This window comes from Pieris napi, chromosome 9 (genome assembly GCF_905475465.1).
Source record: "Pieris napi chromosome 9, ilPieNapi1.2, whole genome shotgun sequence".
NCBI classification, from domain to species: Eukaryota; Metazoa; Arthropoda; class Insecta; order Lepidoptera; family Pieridae; genus Pieris; species Pieris napi.
In genome coordinates, this window is record NC_062242.1 from 8,014,884 (window position 1) to 8,030,306 (window position 15,423).

General features: G+C 33.3%; 1 protein-coding gene across 2 annotated transcripts in view; it reads left to right on the top strand.

The window, feature by feature from the left end:
- Positions 1-15,423, top strand: part of LOC125052394 (ATP-binding cassette sub-family G member 1) — a 33,551-nt gene that overhangs the window by 4,060 nt on the left and 14,068 nt on the right. For both annotated transcript variants that reach the window (XM_047653211.1, XM_047653212.1), the window contains exon 2: positions 14,436-14,608. In XM_047653211.1, the coding sequence (XP_047509167.1) occupies positions 14,460-14,608 (149 nt within the window). In that variant the 5' untranslated portion in view covers positions 14,436-14,459. The remainder of the gene's footprint in view (positions 1-14,435; positions 14,609-15,423) is intronic.

Here is a 15,423-nt window from a genome sequence, read left to right on the forward strand (position 1 = left end):
ACTACTATGTAATACATATAACAAAAATCTTAGTCACAACAACGCTTGGCCGAGTATACTAGTTGTAAATAAAATTATTCCTATGAAATATCAATGCCCTTCAAGGCTTCAGGTTTTGTGTATCGTGACACAATGAAATTTTAATAATAACTTAATTTTTAAATTTGACTATCGACTTTATGCCATCTAATTACAAATGAATTATCATTGTTAGATTAAAGAATAATTAAGTAGCAAACTGATATTTTTTTAATCTACCAGATAACATGATTACGTACACAGTTACATGAATTTTTTTGGTCTATCGTGATATATTACCTTACATAAATTCCTTTGGCTAAGAGTTGTTGCCAACGGTGATTTAAATAATTAATTTTACTTACCATAGTTCGTTTGTATAAAGACACCTGATTAATGATAGTCACAAAATTTATTTGTAACTACATATAAGCTTATTTTTTGACAATCTGACCTAGCAAACGATTTTCCATATGAATAATATAACTTAACTTTTCTCTAGTACTCAATCATATATAGTTGTTGCTAAGTAGCGTTTGTTAAAGTTTTTTCTCAGTCTAATGGCTTGCTTAAATAATCAAAATCAGTTCAGTAGATTCAGAGATTACCTCAATTTCACAAAAATTACCTCTTTGTTATAATATTATACGTACCCATCTAATAATTTATTCGAAATATAAACAACTGTATTTTTAAACTCTTATGGCATTCGGAAGTAACCTTATATGTTAACAAAGCTTTTTAATCACCTTAGCCTTAATAACCATACAGAGACGTTCGTGTTTTATATAAGATTTATTAAATTTAAGGTTTATTAAATTCAGTTTCGCAGCCTCTTAAGCCTATGATCGACGGGCGAGTAAGACCGCGGTTTTAAATACCGACGAACCTGGCTCGCGGCTCGTTGGTGCTGATCGATTAGCAAGCAAAACAGTCGCAAACATGTCTTGTTCTCTTTCCGACACACGGTTTTGCATGGCGAGCCGAGTAAAAAATATAGCACGACGACGAGCCGCGAGCCAGGCTCGGCGGTATTTAAAACCGTGGTTTTGCAATGATACACCGGCGAGCTTTACCGACGAGCCATAAAACCGCGGTCTTACTCGTCCGTCGATCAGGCCCTGTATAGAGCGAATTGCGTCCCAATAAAATTGACCTACTTCATCGCTTGCACTCTTAACCTAAATGCCAATTAAAAGCTCTATGTAACTTTTATTTTCGATTATTATTAATTATACCTTTTATACATAGTTATAAAAATTTCCCCTTTCTGCATTAATGGTGGTAGCTTACTTCGCATATATTGTTTTTCGTTTGAATGGTATGAAAACGATAACTCTTTAGATAGGTGTATAGACTAAGTCTTAATAAGTCTAAAATGTATACACCCACGTACAAAATAAGCTTACCAGCTTTAATATAAGATTAATATTCAAGAATAATAAACGATTGTATAAACGAATAGTCTCATATTTTCTAATATCTTTTGACGCATAACAATAGTTTTTAATTTAAAAATTACTTTACAAGACAACACTTGTTCAATGTATCTATATATATAAAAGAAAGTCGTGTTTGTTACAACACTTATAACTCGAGAACCGCTGTACCGATTGCCATGGTTTTTGATTTGTTGGATTTGTTTCCGTCCCGAATAGCAGAATAAGCAATAAAATATCGGATAAGTTATCGAATAACAATAAATTAATTAATTAATTTTACGAATGCAAAAACCATATGGTGCCATCTGTTGATAAAACTACGCATCATTTTACGTCGAATTCGTGTCAGTTCAAGAAATTCCGATCTTGAGGTGAATGAGGAGATGCATAACCATGCTTTGATCCTGATCAAAAGATGTTGGATATCAGAAAGTGCTTAACATGCAGTATCGCCATATTAACGCTAGAGATGCCTAATGTGTAAAACTGCCATTCTTCTTTCGCAATGGCAAGCAATAAAACATTTCTGTATTTGCAAAAAAGTTGTATTAATGTAATACTTAACATTAATGAAATCCTAAAATAAGTTAAATTAAAGTAACAACGATATTATAAGGTTGTAGGGCGGAACGAAGTTAGCCAGGTCAGCTAGTAGTTTATAAAATAACCTTTTAGAAAATACACAAAAAACACAAAATGGATAGATCCAACTCTAAGCTAAAACCAACTTTAACTATTTCTTCCTTCAATTAATATCTCGAGCATTATAGCTTGGTTATAGCGTTCTTTAGATATACATACCTATCATAATTAAAAAAAAAATATGTCCCGTACCTGGACACGAAATTGTAATTTATTATGACAAAAATTAATTTACTTGGGTTTGTAGTATCTGTTTCCTCTCAAAGGAATATTACATACGTAAACATTACTCACAGTTTATCGTTAGACAAATATTTTTGTATGAAAGTGTTTGTACATGTGGAATTTGTTCAGTCAAGGTTTCAAACATATTTTTATCGACGCACAATAGTTTACATCTAATGTTGTTTATATTACCGGGCTCCTTTTATGAATATATATTTAAACACGGTGACTCTTTGGTTCGTATTATAATCTACAAAATCAATGCGTTCGAGATCCCGTAGGAATCTGGTGGCAATTTTTTAAAGATATAATTGGTTACAGAAACGATATAATCACCACATATGTTTTAATAGCTTTGTTTTGTTCCATTATTTATGTCTTAGTAATTGTACATATATGTATTATGTAGTTTGCACTACTTGCGCTCGCCTTATTTTATTATTATATTTTCCATCACAGTGGTTGCCTGAAAGAGATCGCCCGAAAGCGTTAAGGCCGACAGTTGCCCTCAATTTTATTTAATTGCACTATTTCTTGTAACGAAGTGTAAATAGTAAATAAAATAATTTTTTACTGGTTTTCTTTTACCACCAGCTCCTAGCTATCAGGAATCAGCATCAGATACTCGAAAACGTACTGAAGCTGAACGGAAACCATACTAAATTGAAACAGGTTAAATAAGGTTAACACGGTAAGAACCTTTACATTGCATATTAACATTCGAATGGTAAAATTAACGGCGGTGGCAAAATATTTTGATCACGATTTTACCAATGAATCACATTCATTATGCGTTTTAAATGTGGATAAATAAAATGAGCAGAGCGTAGTGTTGGCCTAGTGGCTTCAGCGTGCGACTCTCATCCCTGAGGTCGTAGGTTCGATCCCCGGCTGTGCACCAATTGAATTTTTTCTATGTGCGCATTTAACATTCGCTCGAACGGTGAAGGAAAACATAGTGGGGAAACCGACATGTCTTAGACCCAAAAATAAAGTCGACGGCATGTGTCAAGTACAGGAGGCTGATCACCTACTTGCCTGATAGATAAACAAATGATCATGAAACAGATTCAGAAATCTGAGGCCCAGACCTAAAGAGGTTGTAGCGCTACTGATTATATTTTAAATGAAATGAGCTTGCTAGGTGCGCATTATATGACTACCATAAACTGGATAGTAACGCTACAGAGATCATCTGCGTATTAAGGATTTAGTATTGGTTAATGATGGACGCTTTTCATACAGCACATGTCTTTGTAATAAAGTTTATTTATAGTAGAATTTTCTATAGTAAAATCCTGTAGAACCAAAGTGCATTGCGAAAAAAAAACTTCAATTAATCTTTTGTCCTCGTTTTATAAAACGGCCGTATCATGTTTTCAGTCACAGCTGCCACTTATTTTAAATGTATATCGTGTAATTTGAAATATGTATGTGTAATGTTGCCAGAATAAAATACAATTACTAATTGTAAAGAGTTTTGAGTATAACAATGACATCTGAGAAAACAATGAGTGTCATTAAACCATTGTTAACTGTTTAATCATATTAATATTTCTTTATGTAGATATATTTAAACACCTATTTAAATTGCCTTTATTAGAAAGTTATATCTATGTGTAGGAAAACATGATACGTCAAGTTGTTATTCATAATTTTGAATTGACTAAACAAATTAAATCCATGACTACGACTTAGGTGCCTTCAAGAGAAGAAAAACACAACCTTAAAGGCCGGCATCACACTCGCAAACCTCCTGGTGTTGGCGGTGGTAAGCACTTAACTTTAAGCGACCCGCCTGATAGCTTGCCTAATAAAAAAAAAACACTGAAGAAATATTTTCCACTCATTGTAATGACAATGAATTTATCTAAATCTGTTGATGTATACTACACTTTTGATATTTCATAACTTCGCAATCACGTATAAAGCAGATACATATAGCTGATTTACTAATCATTTCAGGCCAGTTTGATAGTTAAACTAAAAAGTGAAACAAGTATGTCCTTCGCCCTATGAGTTGAGGCTTATATCTAGATATTGGTACAAAACAGTAGTTACAACAGTTGTCTTATCATCATTATCATAAAGCAGCTGCATGTAATTAGATCATATATATATATTAAAATGAATACTTTGTTGTAATTATAAATATTATCAGACAACGGATAAATCCTTTGACTTTATTCTGACCGATTATTTCTTTATATGATCCCAATCTCTGATAGTGTTCTAACCTCTACTACGTGAGCATTTCTGTTTTCTTGGTAACGTTCCGTGCATTTCAAATTAAGAATATTTTTTTTCTAATAAATTTTGTATTTTGACAGCTGGTCCACTGGATGTCTCGTTCGATTCCTGGTCAGAGCGCAATTTTTTGTTTTTGACAGGGCTACAATTTCTAGGGCAATTGTACTGTGGTAAAAATTACACTGTTTGTTACTTGTACGAGTCTTGTCCCCTTCAGAGACTGAACTGCCTAGAGCCACTCCAAAGGGCCCTTAGAGAAGCTAGTGCGAACAATTTTTACTAATAAGTTGTATGGTAGATTATAATTTAACTTCCTAAATCATAAATTATGTATTTGCAAAGTGCTATGTCGTGATATTGTTGCTTCTCCACTTCTCCATTTACTTAAGTAAATGTTTAAGAAACGAACAAAACAGATATTATTTGAATTCATAATTAATGTATGCAAAAAATTCTTGCGTAATCGATAATGTATGGCAGACCGAAATAAAACTATGCAAATCGTAATAAAAAGGAAGTTGCTGCTGTCGAGACTTTTGACCTTGAAACATGGTACCTGACATGGCAAAGATAAAACACGAATACTTATAGGATAATTTGATTTAACATACTTTGAAGATATTTTTATATAATATATTTATGCTATATTCTTTTACAAGGCGCACCACGTACATATAAACATTTTATACCAGCAATATGATATAGCTTCAAAGTGTGATGTATATTATATATAGTTTTGTCAGCTAGAAAATGTTCCATCAACTAATCTAATCTAAAACAGGATTTCTTGACGTTCCAAAAAATAGAACTGAAAAGTATTGAAATTTTAAACACGGTTCTGTTGCTAAAAACCTAATGTTTTGTGAGAGATAAAAGACGCCCTAATTTACGATTCTTTAAACAGCCTTAGTTTGACCTAAAAACCTGAAAAGTACTGAAAAATTTACATTTAATACTTTGCAACCCATGTCTAAATATAAGAAGTTCTTAACAGTATTACTTATAGACCTGTAAGTACACAAAGTGATGTTCATCCTTCTGACAAGAAAAGGCCTCAATTACGTTAACGAGGACAAATTCGTCTTCCTAATATGCAAAGGTTCAATGTTTGTTATTCTAATCGAGTAAGCCGATAGTGACAATTGTTTATTAGGAGGATAATACTGATATTCAACTACTAGAAGGTATTTGATCGTTAAAGCTTACGAAGTATATATTTGAATACGTAAGTATATAATTAATACGTGTTTATATAACAGGGTGCAACGCGCTCATCTGATGTTAACTGACATAGATACTCACATTTCAAATCAAAATCATTTATTCATATAGGTAACACAATGTACACTTATGAACGTTAAAAAAAGAAATACGTATTAAATGCTTCTAATTTAAGATTTACTGCCAGTTTTCAAATCAAGGGCGTGGAACGGAAGAGAACTGGCAATAAACTCTCCGCCACTCTTTTTAATCGCCAAATTTTTTGTTTTACACAATGTTTGTAAGGAGCTGCAACCATTACTGCATGACATCTTAAGTAAGTGCGGCCTTTTAAGTGTGTCGTGCACATACGAATGTTCGTGTCCAAAACTACCAAATTTGACAAATAAATAATTACATTGGGGCAAAAGTTTACTAAAGATATTTCATATATTTTTGCACGAGTATAGATTTTCACGTTAAAACTACATCGTAATAAAATTTTCATGAGAATATTGTAACTCTTTGTTAACTGTAGAGCCTAGTAACAATTTATTCGTAGGCTGATCTGTATCGATCGGGTTAATACTATTATACCAGGGTGGATCTTTAGGTACGCGAGTACTGGTTACATCACTGTTGTATAGGGGTTGACAATATGCTAATTAAGCTGTTGTATAATATACAACACGGCATATTTTCCAAAAATATATGTTTGTCTTTCAATAGTTTTTGGATGATTAAGTCGTAACTAAGGATTTCAATTCTTGGAATAATCTGGCCTAGAGAACCTCTAATCATCAGCTATGAGGGCTATAAGGGTGCCAATTGACAGAACCAAACATCGCCGAAAGTGGAAGTGGGTGGGCCATACGCCTCGGAGGGATTCAAGTCACATGGCCAACATAGACCAGGCCGAATAGACCTGGCAACGAAGCATCATTACAGAGGTGAAGGAAGTTGGAATGACGTGGACTGAAATTAAGAAAGCTGAGCCAATCAGTATGGTTTTCTACGCTGGTAGCCCTCTGCCCCTCTCCCCCCCCACCTGCGGGCACATAGGAGCTCAAGTCAAGTCAAGAATATGTATATAAACATTATAATTGTAAGTGATTGTTGAATCCACGTATGGCTGTAACATCAGCTATAACTACGTACTAACTACCGTACAAGTTTGAATTAACAATTCTTTGTTACCATGGCAACGGATCCGCAACTTGTAAGTCACTGATATTAATTGACTTTTAAGGTGGGAACTGACCAACGTTACGAGGTGTAATGTAACATGTAATGTAATGTTACACAGCGAGCATTCGTGCAGTCAGTACGTCGTATTACGTCGTGTTTCCCCGTAACACGACGTACTGACTGCACGAATGCTCGCTGTGTACATGTTACATTACATGTTACATTACACCTCGTAACGTTGGTCAGTTCCCACCTTAATAGAAATTCCGTTCTATTACGTTCAATTCACTTACAATGATCGCGTTCTTAGAACACTTCATTAATTTTGTTGCAATGAGAATTGAATATTCCATTACGTGTTTATGGATATTACAATGAGTAATTTTAATATTCAATTATTATTGCACTATTGATAAAAAACAATACCTATTTCTACACTATCAATCCTTTGTTTTTTACTCTAAGATTCATTGTCGAGACTTATGCGCTAAGTAAGACTCCCGAAACACCGATCCACAGAGAATACGCTTTTGACAAATGGGATGTATATTGTACGTATATTAAATGAAATGATACAGAAGTTAAATCATCACTTTTGTAGCGATCTTAAGTTTACCATCTTTGATATATATTTAGTGTATCTGGTAATGATACCCGGCCCTGGTTTCTATAGTAAAATATATCAGAATTTTTAGGGTGTACAAAAATAACATTATTGTAATATATTTAATAACACACAATTATAGAGTATTTACAATATTATTAAAAATTGATAAATTGAAAACTATCTTTAATGCTGGCAGGATTTCCTCGGTTCCTTTATCCCTCGCATTCTGATAAACAATAAACTACAATCTCCCTCCTTATCAGAATGCCAAATCGTAAAATGACTGCTTCACGACTGATTTGAGCGCGACCGCCGCTGCGAAAACAGAATCGCAAGGCTGGTCTGGTCTCGTCGGTTCTATCTACCTGGTGCCAAATTAATTTTTTAATTAGCGCCTGTGTAATTCCAAAGGAAACAAAATCAAAGTTGTAGTAAAGTATTTTTTTTGCGCCTGCATTGCGTACGCGCCAGCTTTTCTACTTGTCCGAGGGAAATAAGTCGGGGCTAACGTGTCCAAGTATGAACTACAATTGCTAGCAATATTTTCACGATATTGTTTTATCTAGTCGATAAAACTTTATGCTTTCATTATTCGACGTTTCGTAGAGTTTTTAAAACGCTTTTTGCCACACACTACCACTATGTAATATATTTTATTATATACTATACTAGCAGACTCGGCCAAGCGTTGCTGTGGCTAAGGTTTTGATATATTACATAATAGTAAACTAATCAAGGGTAACGGTAGGAGAACACCAGTCATGGGGACCATCTTGCTTTTTTGTAGCTTATGTGAAACGTTGGTACTTTCAACACCGCGCCATCTGTTAGAATTGTGACTGTCAAATAATAAACAAATAATTTGCAATAAAATAATATTGCGGGTATAAATTAAGATGTAAGCTATCCTATCTTTTAAGTTGGATCAAACTACACGGTGTGCAAATCTATCACAAAATGTGATCTATATCGGTTCGGTAGTTTAGGAGTCCATCGCGGACAAACAACGTGACACGTAATTTATATATATTATAAGAAGATTACAATTACTGGCATCCATAGTCGAATAATTAAATAAACTTTAAAGAGCCTGCCTGTTGAGATATTTCCGAACACAATTTAGCCTAAATCCAGAGCGTACAGAATTTTAAAAGGCCGACAACTTGATCCTTCTCTCCTCTGTTAACAATAAATTTTGAGTTTCTACATGATGGATAAATTTATAAATTGTAACACCACTCATATTGCTGAGAATAATAATTTGGAATGGCCACTTTGTTATCCTAATTTTATGTATTGTTTTTGTATAAATTAAAACCGCAATACACGTGCGGTGGCTGCGGTTTGAACCAATTATTGCGGCATCGTCGCATGAATGTTCGTGATTGTTTGTTTATATGACAAATGAATGCGATATCTTTTGTTTTGCTCTGCGTTAAAAGTCTTCTGTACGTATTGGTCTATAATGCAAATCAAAGACATCTTTCAACCATTACGGATTAAACATATTTTTATAAAAATTAAAATTTGTTGATGAAATGCTAGGAACTCTTTAATCAACACATTTAGGATCGATGAAGATGGAGATTTGTTCACCCAAACGCGAAAAAATTGTTTGGCTAGGAACCAAATTGACGTCACGGACGATAAAGCAACCGATAATCTATAATTTTACGATAAACTTAGTATTAAACCTTCGCCATGAACTGATTTGATTTAAATATGTGTATTATCGATCATTGATATCGTGTGAATGCCACGACGATAATTGTAATTCTGAAGGTTCTGACTCTAGTAACCCTCCCGACGTTGGCTTTCCAGAAATTACAAGGTCAAGAAAAACCTTTCTATTTGCTGGTTACATTTAATTTTATTTATTCTGAATTTATAACGGTGAAGTAGAGATTTCTTAATATTATATTGACTAAAACGCTTAGCGTAGTGATTGCACTTATTAAAAAAATCGTCGGTATATCGAACAAAAATGTTAAAAGAATAAAAAAAATTATAACTCATTGTTACTGGAGTCTGTGAAGAATTTCTCTGGCTCTACGATTTGTCCGAAACGACATACATCGCGCCATAAACAAATTCCTGTCATCATAAAATTAATATTCAAATATTTCCCACTTTAGGTATTGAAATATTCTCATTATCAAATACATAGTAATTATCAGGCGATATCCTAAATGAAGTTACTAAGCCGGTAATTAGATAGAAATCACTGATTATGGATTACGCAGTGCTTGTAAAAGTTTTCAGTGCAGTGGTCGTTTTTAGTGATGTTAAAAAATAACCTTCGAGTAAGTTCAATGCGATTTGTAAGAAAAGACAAATCTATATATATAAAAAGAAAATGGTGTTCGTTTGAGGCTCTTTCACGCTTAAACCACTGATCGTATCGACATGAAACTACCACCATTCGATGCGAAATTTTTCCTAGATGGTTTATGGCTATTAATTCCAACGTTCCTTCATTTTTTTATTTCTGTTTTACTTTTATGAAAAATTTTCCCGCTAATAAAAACAAAAGAGGCTTCCTAGAACCGCAAAACGTCAACATCTGTTAAAAACTCGATTTTCGAAATATTTCAATTTTCTTAGCGGGAAGTTAAAAAGAAGAATAATAAAAATATGAAAAAAAAAAAAATAATGAAACATAAAATTTATTTTAATTCGTCCAGCAAAGCGGGCGCGAAACGGCTAGTAAATAATAAATACCGAAAACCTGTGAGTCATACTTAATAGATTCTAAATATAAAATGGTAGAAATCAAAGCGATTCGATTATAATTGGTCAAAGACAGTTTTAAACTATTTCGTGGACCATTTTATGAGGACTCTTATTAGTCTGTTAAGAGTAGTTGCTTTATTGTTCTAGAATATGATTATACAAAAAAAACCTGTGTTTGTAATTTTTCTATACATTTCGCGGTAATTTAATGAATTTTGGTTTTTAAATGCAGGAAGGCTATTTACTTTACTAGGAGCGGATTAACGAGTGAATGCAGGAAGCGCCTATTAATTATTTGACGACTCATTGGTCTAGTGATTAGAACCCCTGACTGCGAAACCATGGGTCCCGGGTTCGATCCCCGGCTGAGACGAACATCGATGTGATGAGCATTATTTGGTGTTGTGCTTCGGTCTTGGGTGTTTAAATATGTATTTATATGTCTATCTATCTATTATATATATGTATATCCGTTGCATAGTACCCATAACACAAGCTTCACCAGCTTAGCATGGGACTAGGTCAATTGGTGTGAATTGTCTTTAAAAAAAAAAATATAGATCATATATTTGGGACATTTCGTGTGAAACTCCATAAAGTAAAAAATCATTTAATCATATAGGTAACATAATACACTTATGACTCGTCAGTAAAGAAATACATATTAATGCTTCTAATTTTACATTTACTGCCAGTTCTCAAATCAGCGTAGAACGGGGAAGAAGAACTGGCAATAAACTCTCCGCCACTCTTTTTAATCGCCATTTTTTTTACACAACGTTAGTAAGGATAGATAGGCATAAAGGCTGATAAAAATAATTAGACTTCATTTCTACTACTCAGAGTATTGGGTAAAATTGATTACTATTTGAACATTATTACTGTACCAGCCCTACTCTTTATACTTTTATTATACGACAAAATTTAAATTATGTTGTGTATGTGTGCCTTGGTATGTTGACGCGTTTCCGCAATAAGAATACTGAGCAAGAATCATTCCTTTGTTAATTCTAAGCCGTCTTTTGGAACATTTACTGAAACTACGTAGGGTTTTGCAAAATTACCTTTATGTTGCTTATCTAAAAATTGTTTAGTGATTAATATTTATAAAAGTTTTGTCTATGTCTTTTACTTAACTTTATCGCTAATTTATATTATATTTGAGGACTAAGAAATCAATTTTACTTTTTTAATACTGCTAACTAGCGGTCTAGCCTGGCTCTGTACGGCTGAACATTTTTTATCATAAATAACTCTCCGCACAACAACGAAATTCTTGTGACAATATAACGTGGTAACACACACATCCTTCACCTTTAAGCATTAAGCATTGAAAGTTGATAAAACGAAGCGAAGATAAAGTCATTTTATAATCGGATATTATGTGATCAGAAAGTGATTTTTATATTTCGATAATAAACATTTTCATATTCGATCGAAAAAACGAAGCCGATTACTTTCCGTATCTATTGCATTATTATGTTCCATATATGTAACATGAAGTACATACGATTACAGTGTTCAACGCAACTACTTTTTTAGTTAAATTAAAGTTTTTTTGAAAGATAAAAAATAAAAATTCACCATCCCTGAAAAATATAGACAAAAATATTCATACTAACAAAGATTATATATTATAGCTAAAGTTTCCTTTTGGATCTCAGAGTCGTAATGTTTTAATATGTATACAATTACTTCAAGGATATTAAATGTTAAGTGCATCGATATCAGAGACTTGCCCGACCGAGGAAATTTTTAAACACGGTTATTCACCTTTCCATGCAAATAAATGCTGACCTTAATAAACGGCTTTGCAGACAAAATCTATGTTTTATTTAGTTAACAGGGTTCAATGACCTGTCTTTAAATTGAAACGTACTTTTTGCACCCAGTCACGACTGTTAGAAGACTGCAAAAAGTACAAGGATCAAATCAATCAAGTCGGTTCTATAACGCGATGAAAAAGAAAATCCAATTGTATAATTCATTTATAGCACAGATAATACTCAACATACGGGCTCGAACGAAAATAAAATTATATTGAAATCAAAGCTGGAGAATAGAAGTATTCATTTGAAATATAGTCAAAATCTGTTATAACATCGAAGGGACTACTCATATTTTGTCGTAAAAACCGATAGTCGTTACAGCCGATGACGTTCTTATTAAGAACCTAATAAAATAGAATTCAGTCGGGACCTTTGATTTTGGTCAATATAACCGGTATGTTGTTCTAAACTATGTCGTCGTAAACGGTTTTGACTGTATATACACATTTATAATATTAATAAAGTTAACAATAGGCTCATTCTTCTAAACAGAACCTTCGTTATTCGTAACATCTTATCTTTAATGAACATTTACCCCGAAAACTCATATTAATTTGTTGTTTTATTATCGTTATTATCTTAATTATAAGTAGCCTTACAAACTACTAATTATTAACAATTACTAACTTGTGCTTGTTTGAGAGCTTATATAACATGGTTTAAAAAATAATCACTCTTAGTTTCAAACCTTGAGATTAAGAATTGCCTCTCGTCCTGAAAAAAGAAACAGGTTTATAAATTTGGATCTAAATTGTAATCTGTACCAAATCCAGTTTCTGCTAATGTAAAATCTGTGACAGAACTGGTTCCATTTTTAAATGTATTCATAATTAAGTCAATATTAGCCTTTAACCCTCCTCGGCAGTCAGGTGACCTAAGACTTGACCTTTTGTGTGAGAATATTGTGAATATATGGAATAAATGCAGCTGTGTATTTTATAATAGAGTATAGGCATATAGAGATAGATAGATATCCCATATGTTAAGTTAGGCCCGTGTTTCAGAATGTATAACGAATTTCTGTCTAGTTCTCCCTAAACATTTTTGGCGCTTACGGGATTAGGCTATAGTTTAAAACTGTCCTGATGTTTCGCGTGCTTTAGAGCCTGCATGTCCCTCATTTTAAAATATATATTTAGTTTATATATTATTTAAGTTACGTATTCGAAAAGATATAAAATTAAAAAGGTATTTTTGTTAGGTACCTGTAGTAGTACCAATTAATAGTACAGAACGAGATAAGACGTTGGTTCTATTCGAAACACGACATCAGTTAATTATGGTTTTGCCTTGACTTGAATCTAGATCGACTTCAATTAATCTAGTTATATGCCAGCTTTAAACTCAGCAAGAATTAACTCAAAGTTTTAATAAGATAATCAAAGCTAGGTGCCTTAAGTTGTCTGTTGAAGTACTTAAGTTTTAAGCAATTTCAAGAGAAATGGGGTATAATGATAATTAACTCCAACTAGTGTGATTACATTAACGTTTAAACAACATTATCCCTCATTTCAAAATTATTTTTTTTACTTGAGAAACTTAATACGAACAAGGTGCAGATTTTAATATTCTAGGCTCATTCACATGTGTATCTTAAATGCCCTTTTAAATTGATTAAACACGCTAATATTTTCAATTTTAGACGGTTTACAACATTGTAATTTTTAAATTACCTGGAGTGATATAGATACTTTTTCTGTAGTACGCAAAGAAAATCCAACATGTCCGTTTTTTGCCGCCTTTTAGTATGAAACTACATAGATATTCTAACTCTTATTTAACCTGCCTGATTACTTAAAGCCACTTTGTAAAGAGAAATTTCAACGTGGGCGCAACCTAGGCTTATACAAAAATGAATAGCACAGATGCAATTCCCCCGGATGGCAACGTGGGCGAACACTGAACTCATTTCAAATCCCCCTCATAAAAGTTAAGTTTAGAACAATGATCGTAAACCCCCACCTTCGTGAGGTTACGTAAGACCTCTTTTAAGGTCGACGCTTTTATACTAATTGGCTCTTCGTGTCTAATAACGACAGGGTACATTTTTGTTCTATCATAACGAATCAATTGAGTCAATATCTCATATAATTGTAACTCATTAGTGCCGGGTAGATTTCAATTACTGGATCAATGAATGCCATGAACTCATGAAGAATACTTCGAATCGTAACAACAAAGCAAAAGTAACAATGAAATTAAGTTTAAATGTTTCTGATTTTCGATGTCCCCAGTATATGGTGAAAGCTTTAATTCTGTGAAGTTATATTCTTCACTTAAATATTGTTTGCCTCGTTTCAGAATTACCAGGATGATCTGGCAGCGATGACGTCAGACAAGAAGATGGAGTCGAAAGGCACCCAGATCCACTTGCCGCTGATCAGCCGCGGTAGCCGCGGAGAGATTAGCGACAAAGTCACTTTCTCACAGGTGAAGTCGCCGCCGGAACAGCTCAATAATGGACAAGTTTTGGGGTCAGTTTTGAAATATTTATTATTTTATTCTGGACTGGATCCAAAGCGGAGTGGTATTACTTCTACAGCTAGAGAGACAGACTTAATTTAATGATGGTTTATAACGAAAGCATTTAAATGCTACTAAACTTTTACAATAGGAACTAACACAGCGCCGCTAATATTAGATTTGACGTAATGCGAGGTAATTACAATAAAATATATTATGCATAAAAACTATAAAATGTTGTAGTTTACGAATTTATCGTGTTATTGTGTGTCGCCTGTACTATGACACACGCAATTTAAAACAGAACCTTCTTGTAAGGATGTACTGAGAAAATTAGGGCACGACGTAAACAATGCTGCGCGTTTTTATTGTTTACCGTAATAACGGAAGTTTTTAATATACTAACTTCAGTCTCTTCAAATAACATCTCGAGAACTTACAGTTTACTACAATTACCCCTTAGCAACCAATACCAGAAAAATTCTTATTTATTCATGAATTTGTGAATTTTGATGATTTCTCTGACCGTGCTGCTATAACGGAATTTACGTCACCTGGCTAATTTTAATATTCAATGTAGGTGTCTAATACTGTATGTTTATTCTGATTTTGGTTGACCTTTTTGTGGTGAATGATAACCACATTTTATGAATACCGTTAAATTTTGCGTGGTCAATCATTCATTTCTAGAAACAGTGTGCATAAACCCGGAATGATTTCAATGTATGGAAAAGTAATTGAGAGCAATTTAAAAGAAATAATGTTCAACATTAGGTTAAGACACATCTTTCTGGAATTAGCTGAAAAGGTCATACAAAAAATTGTT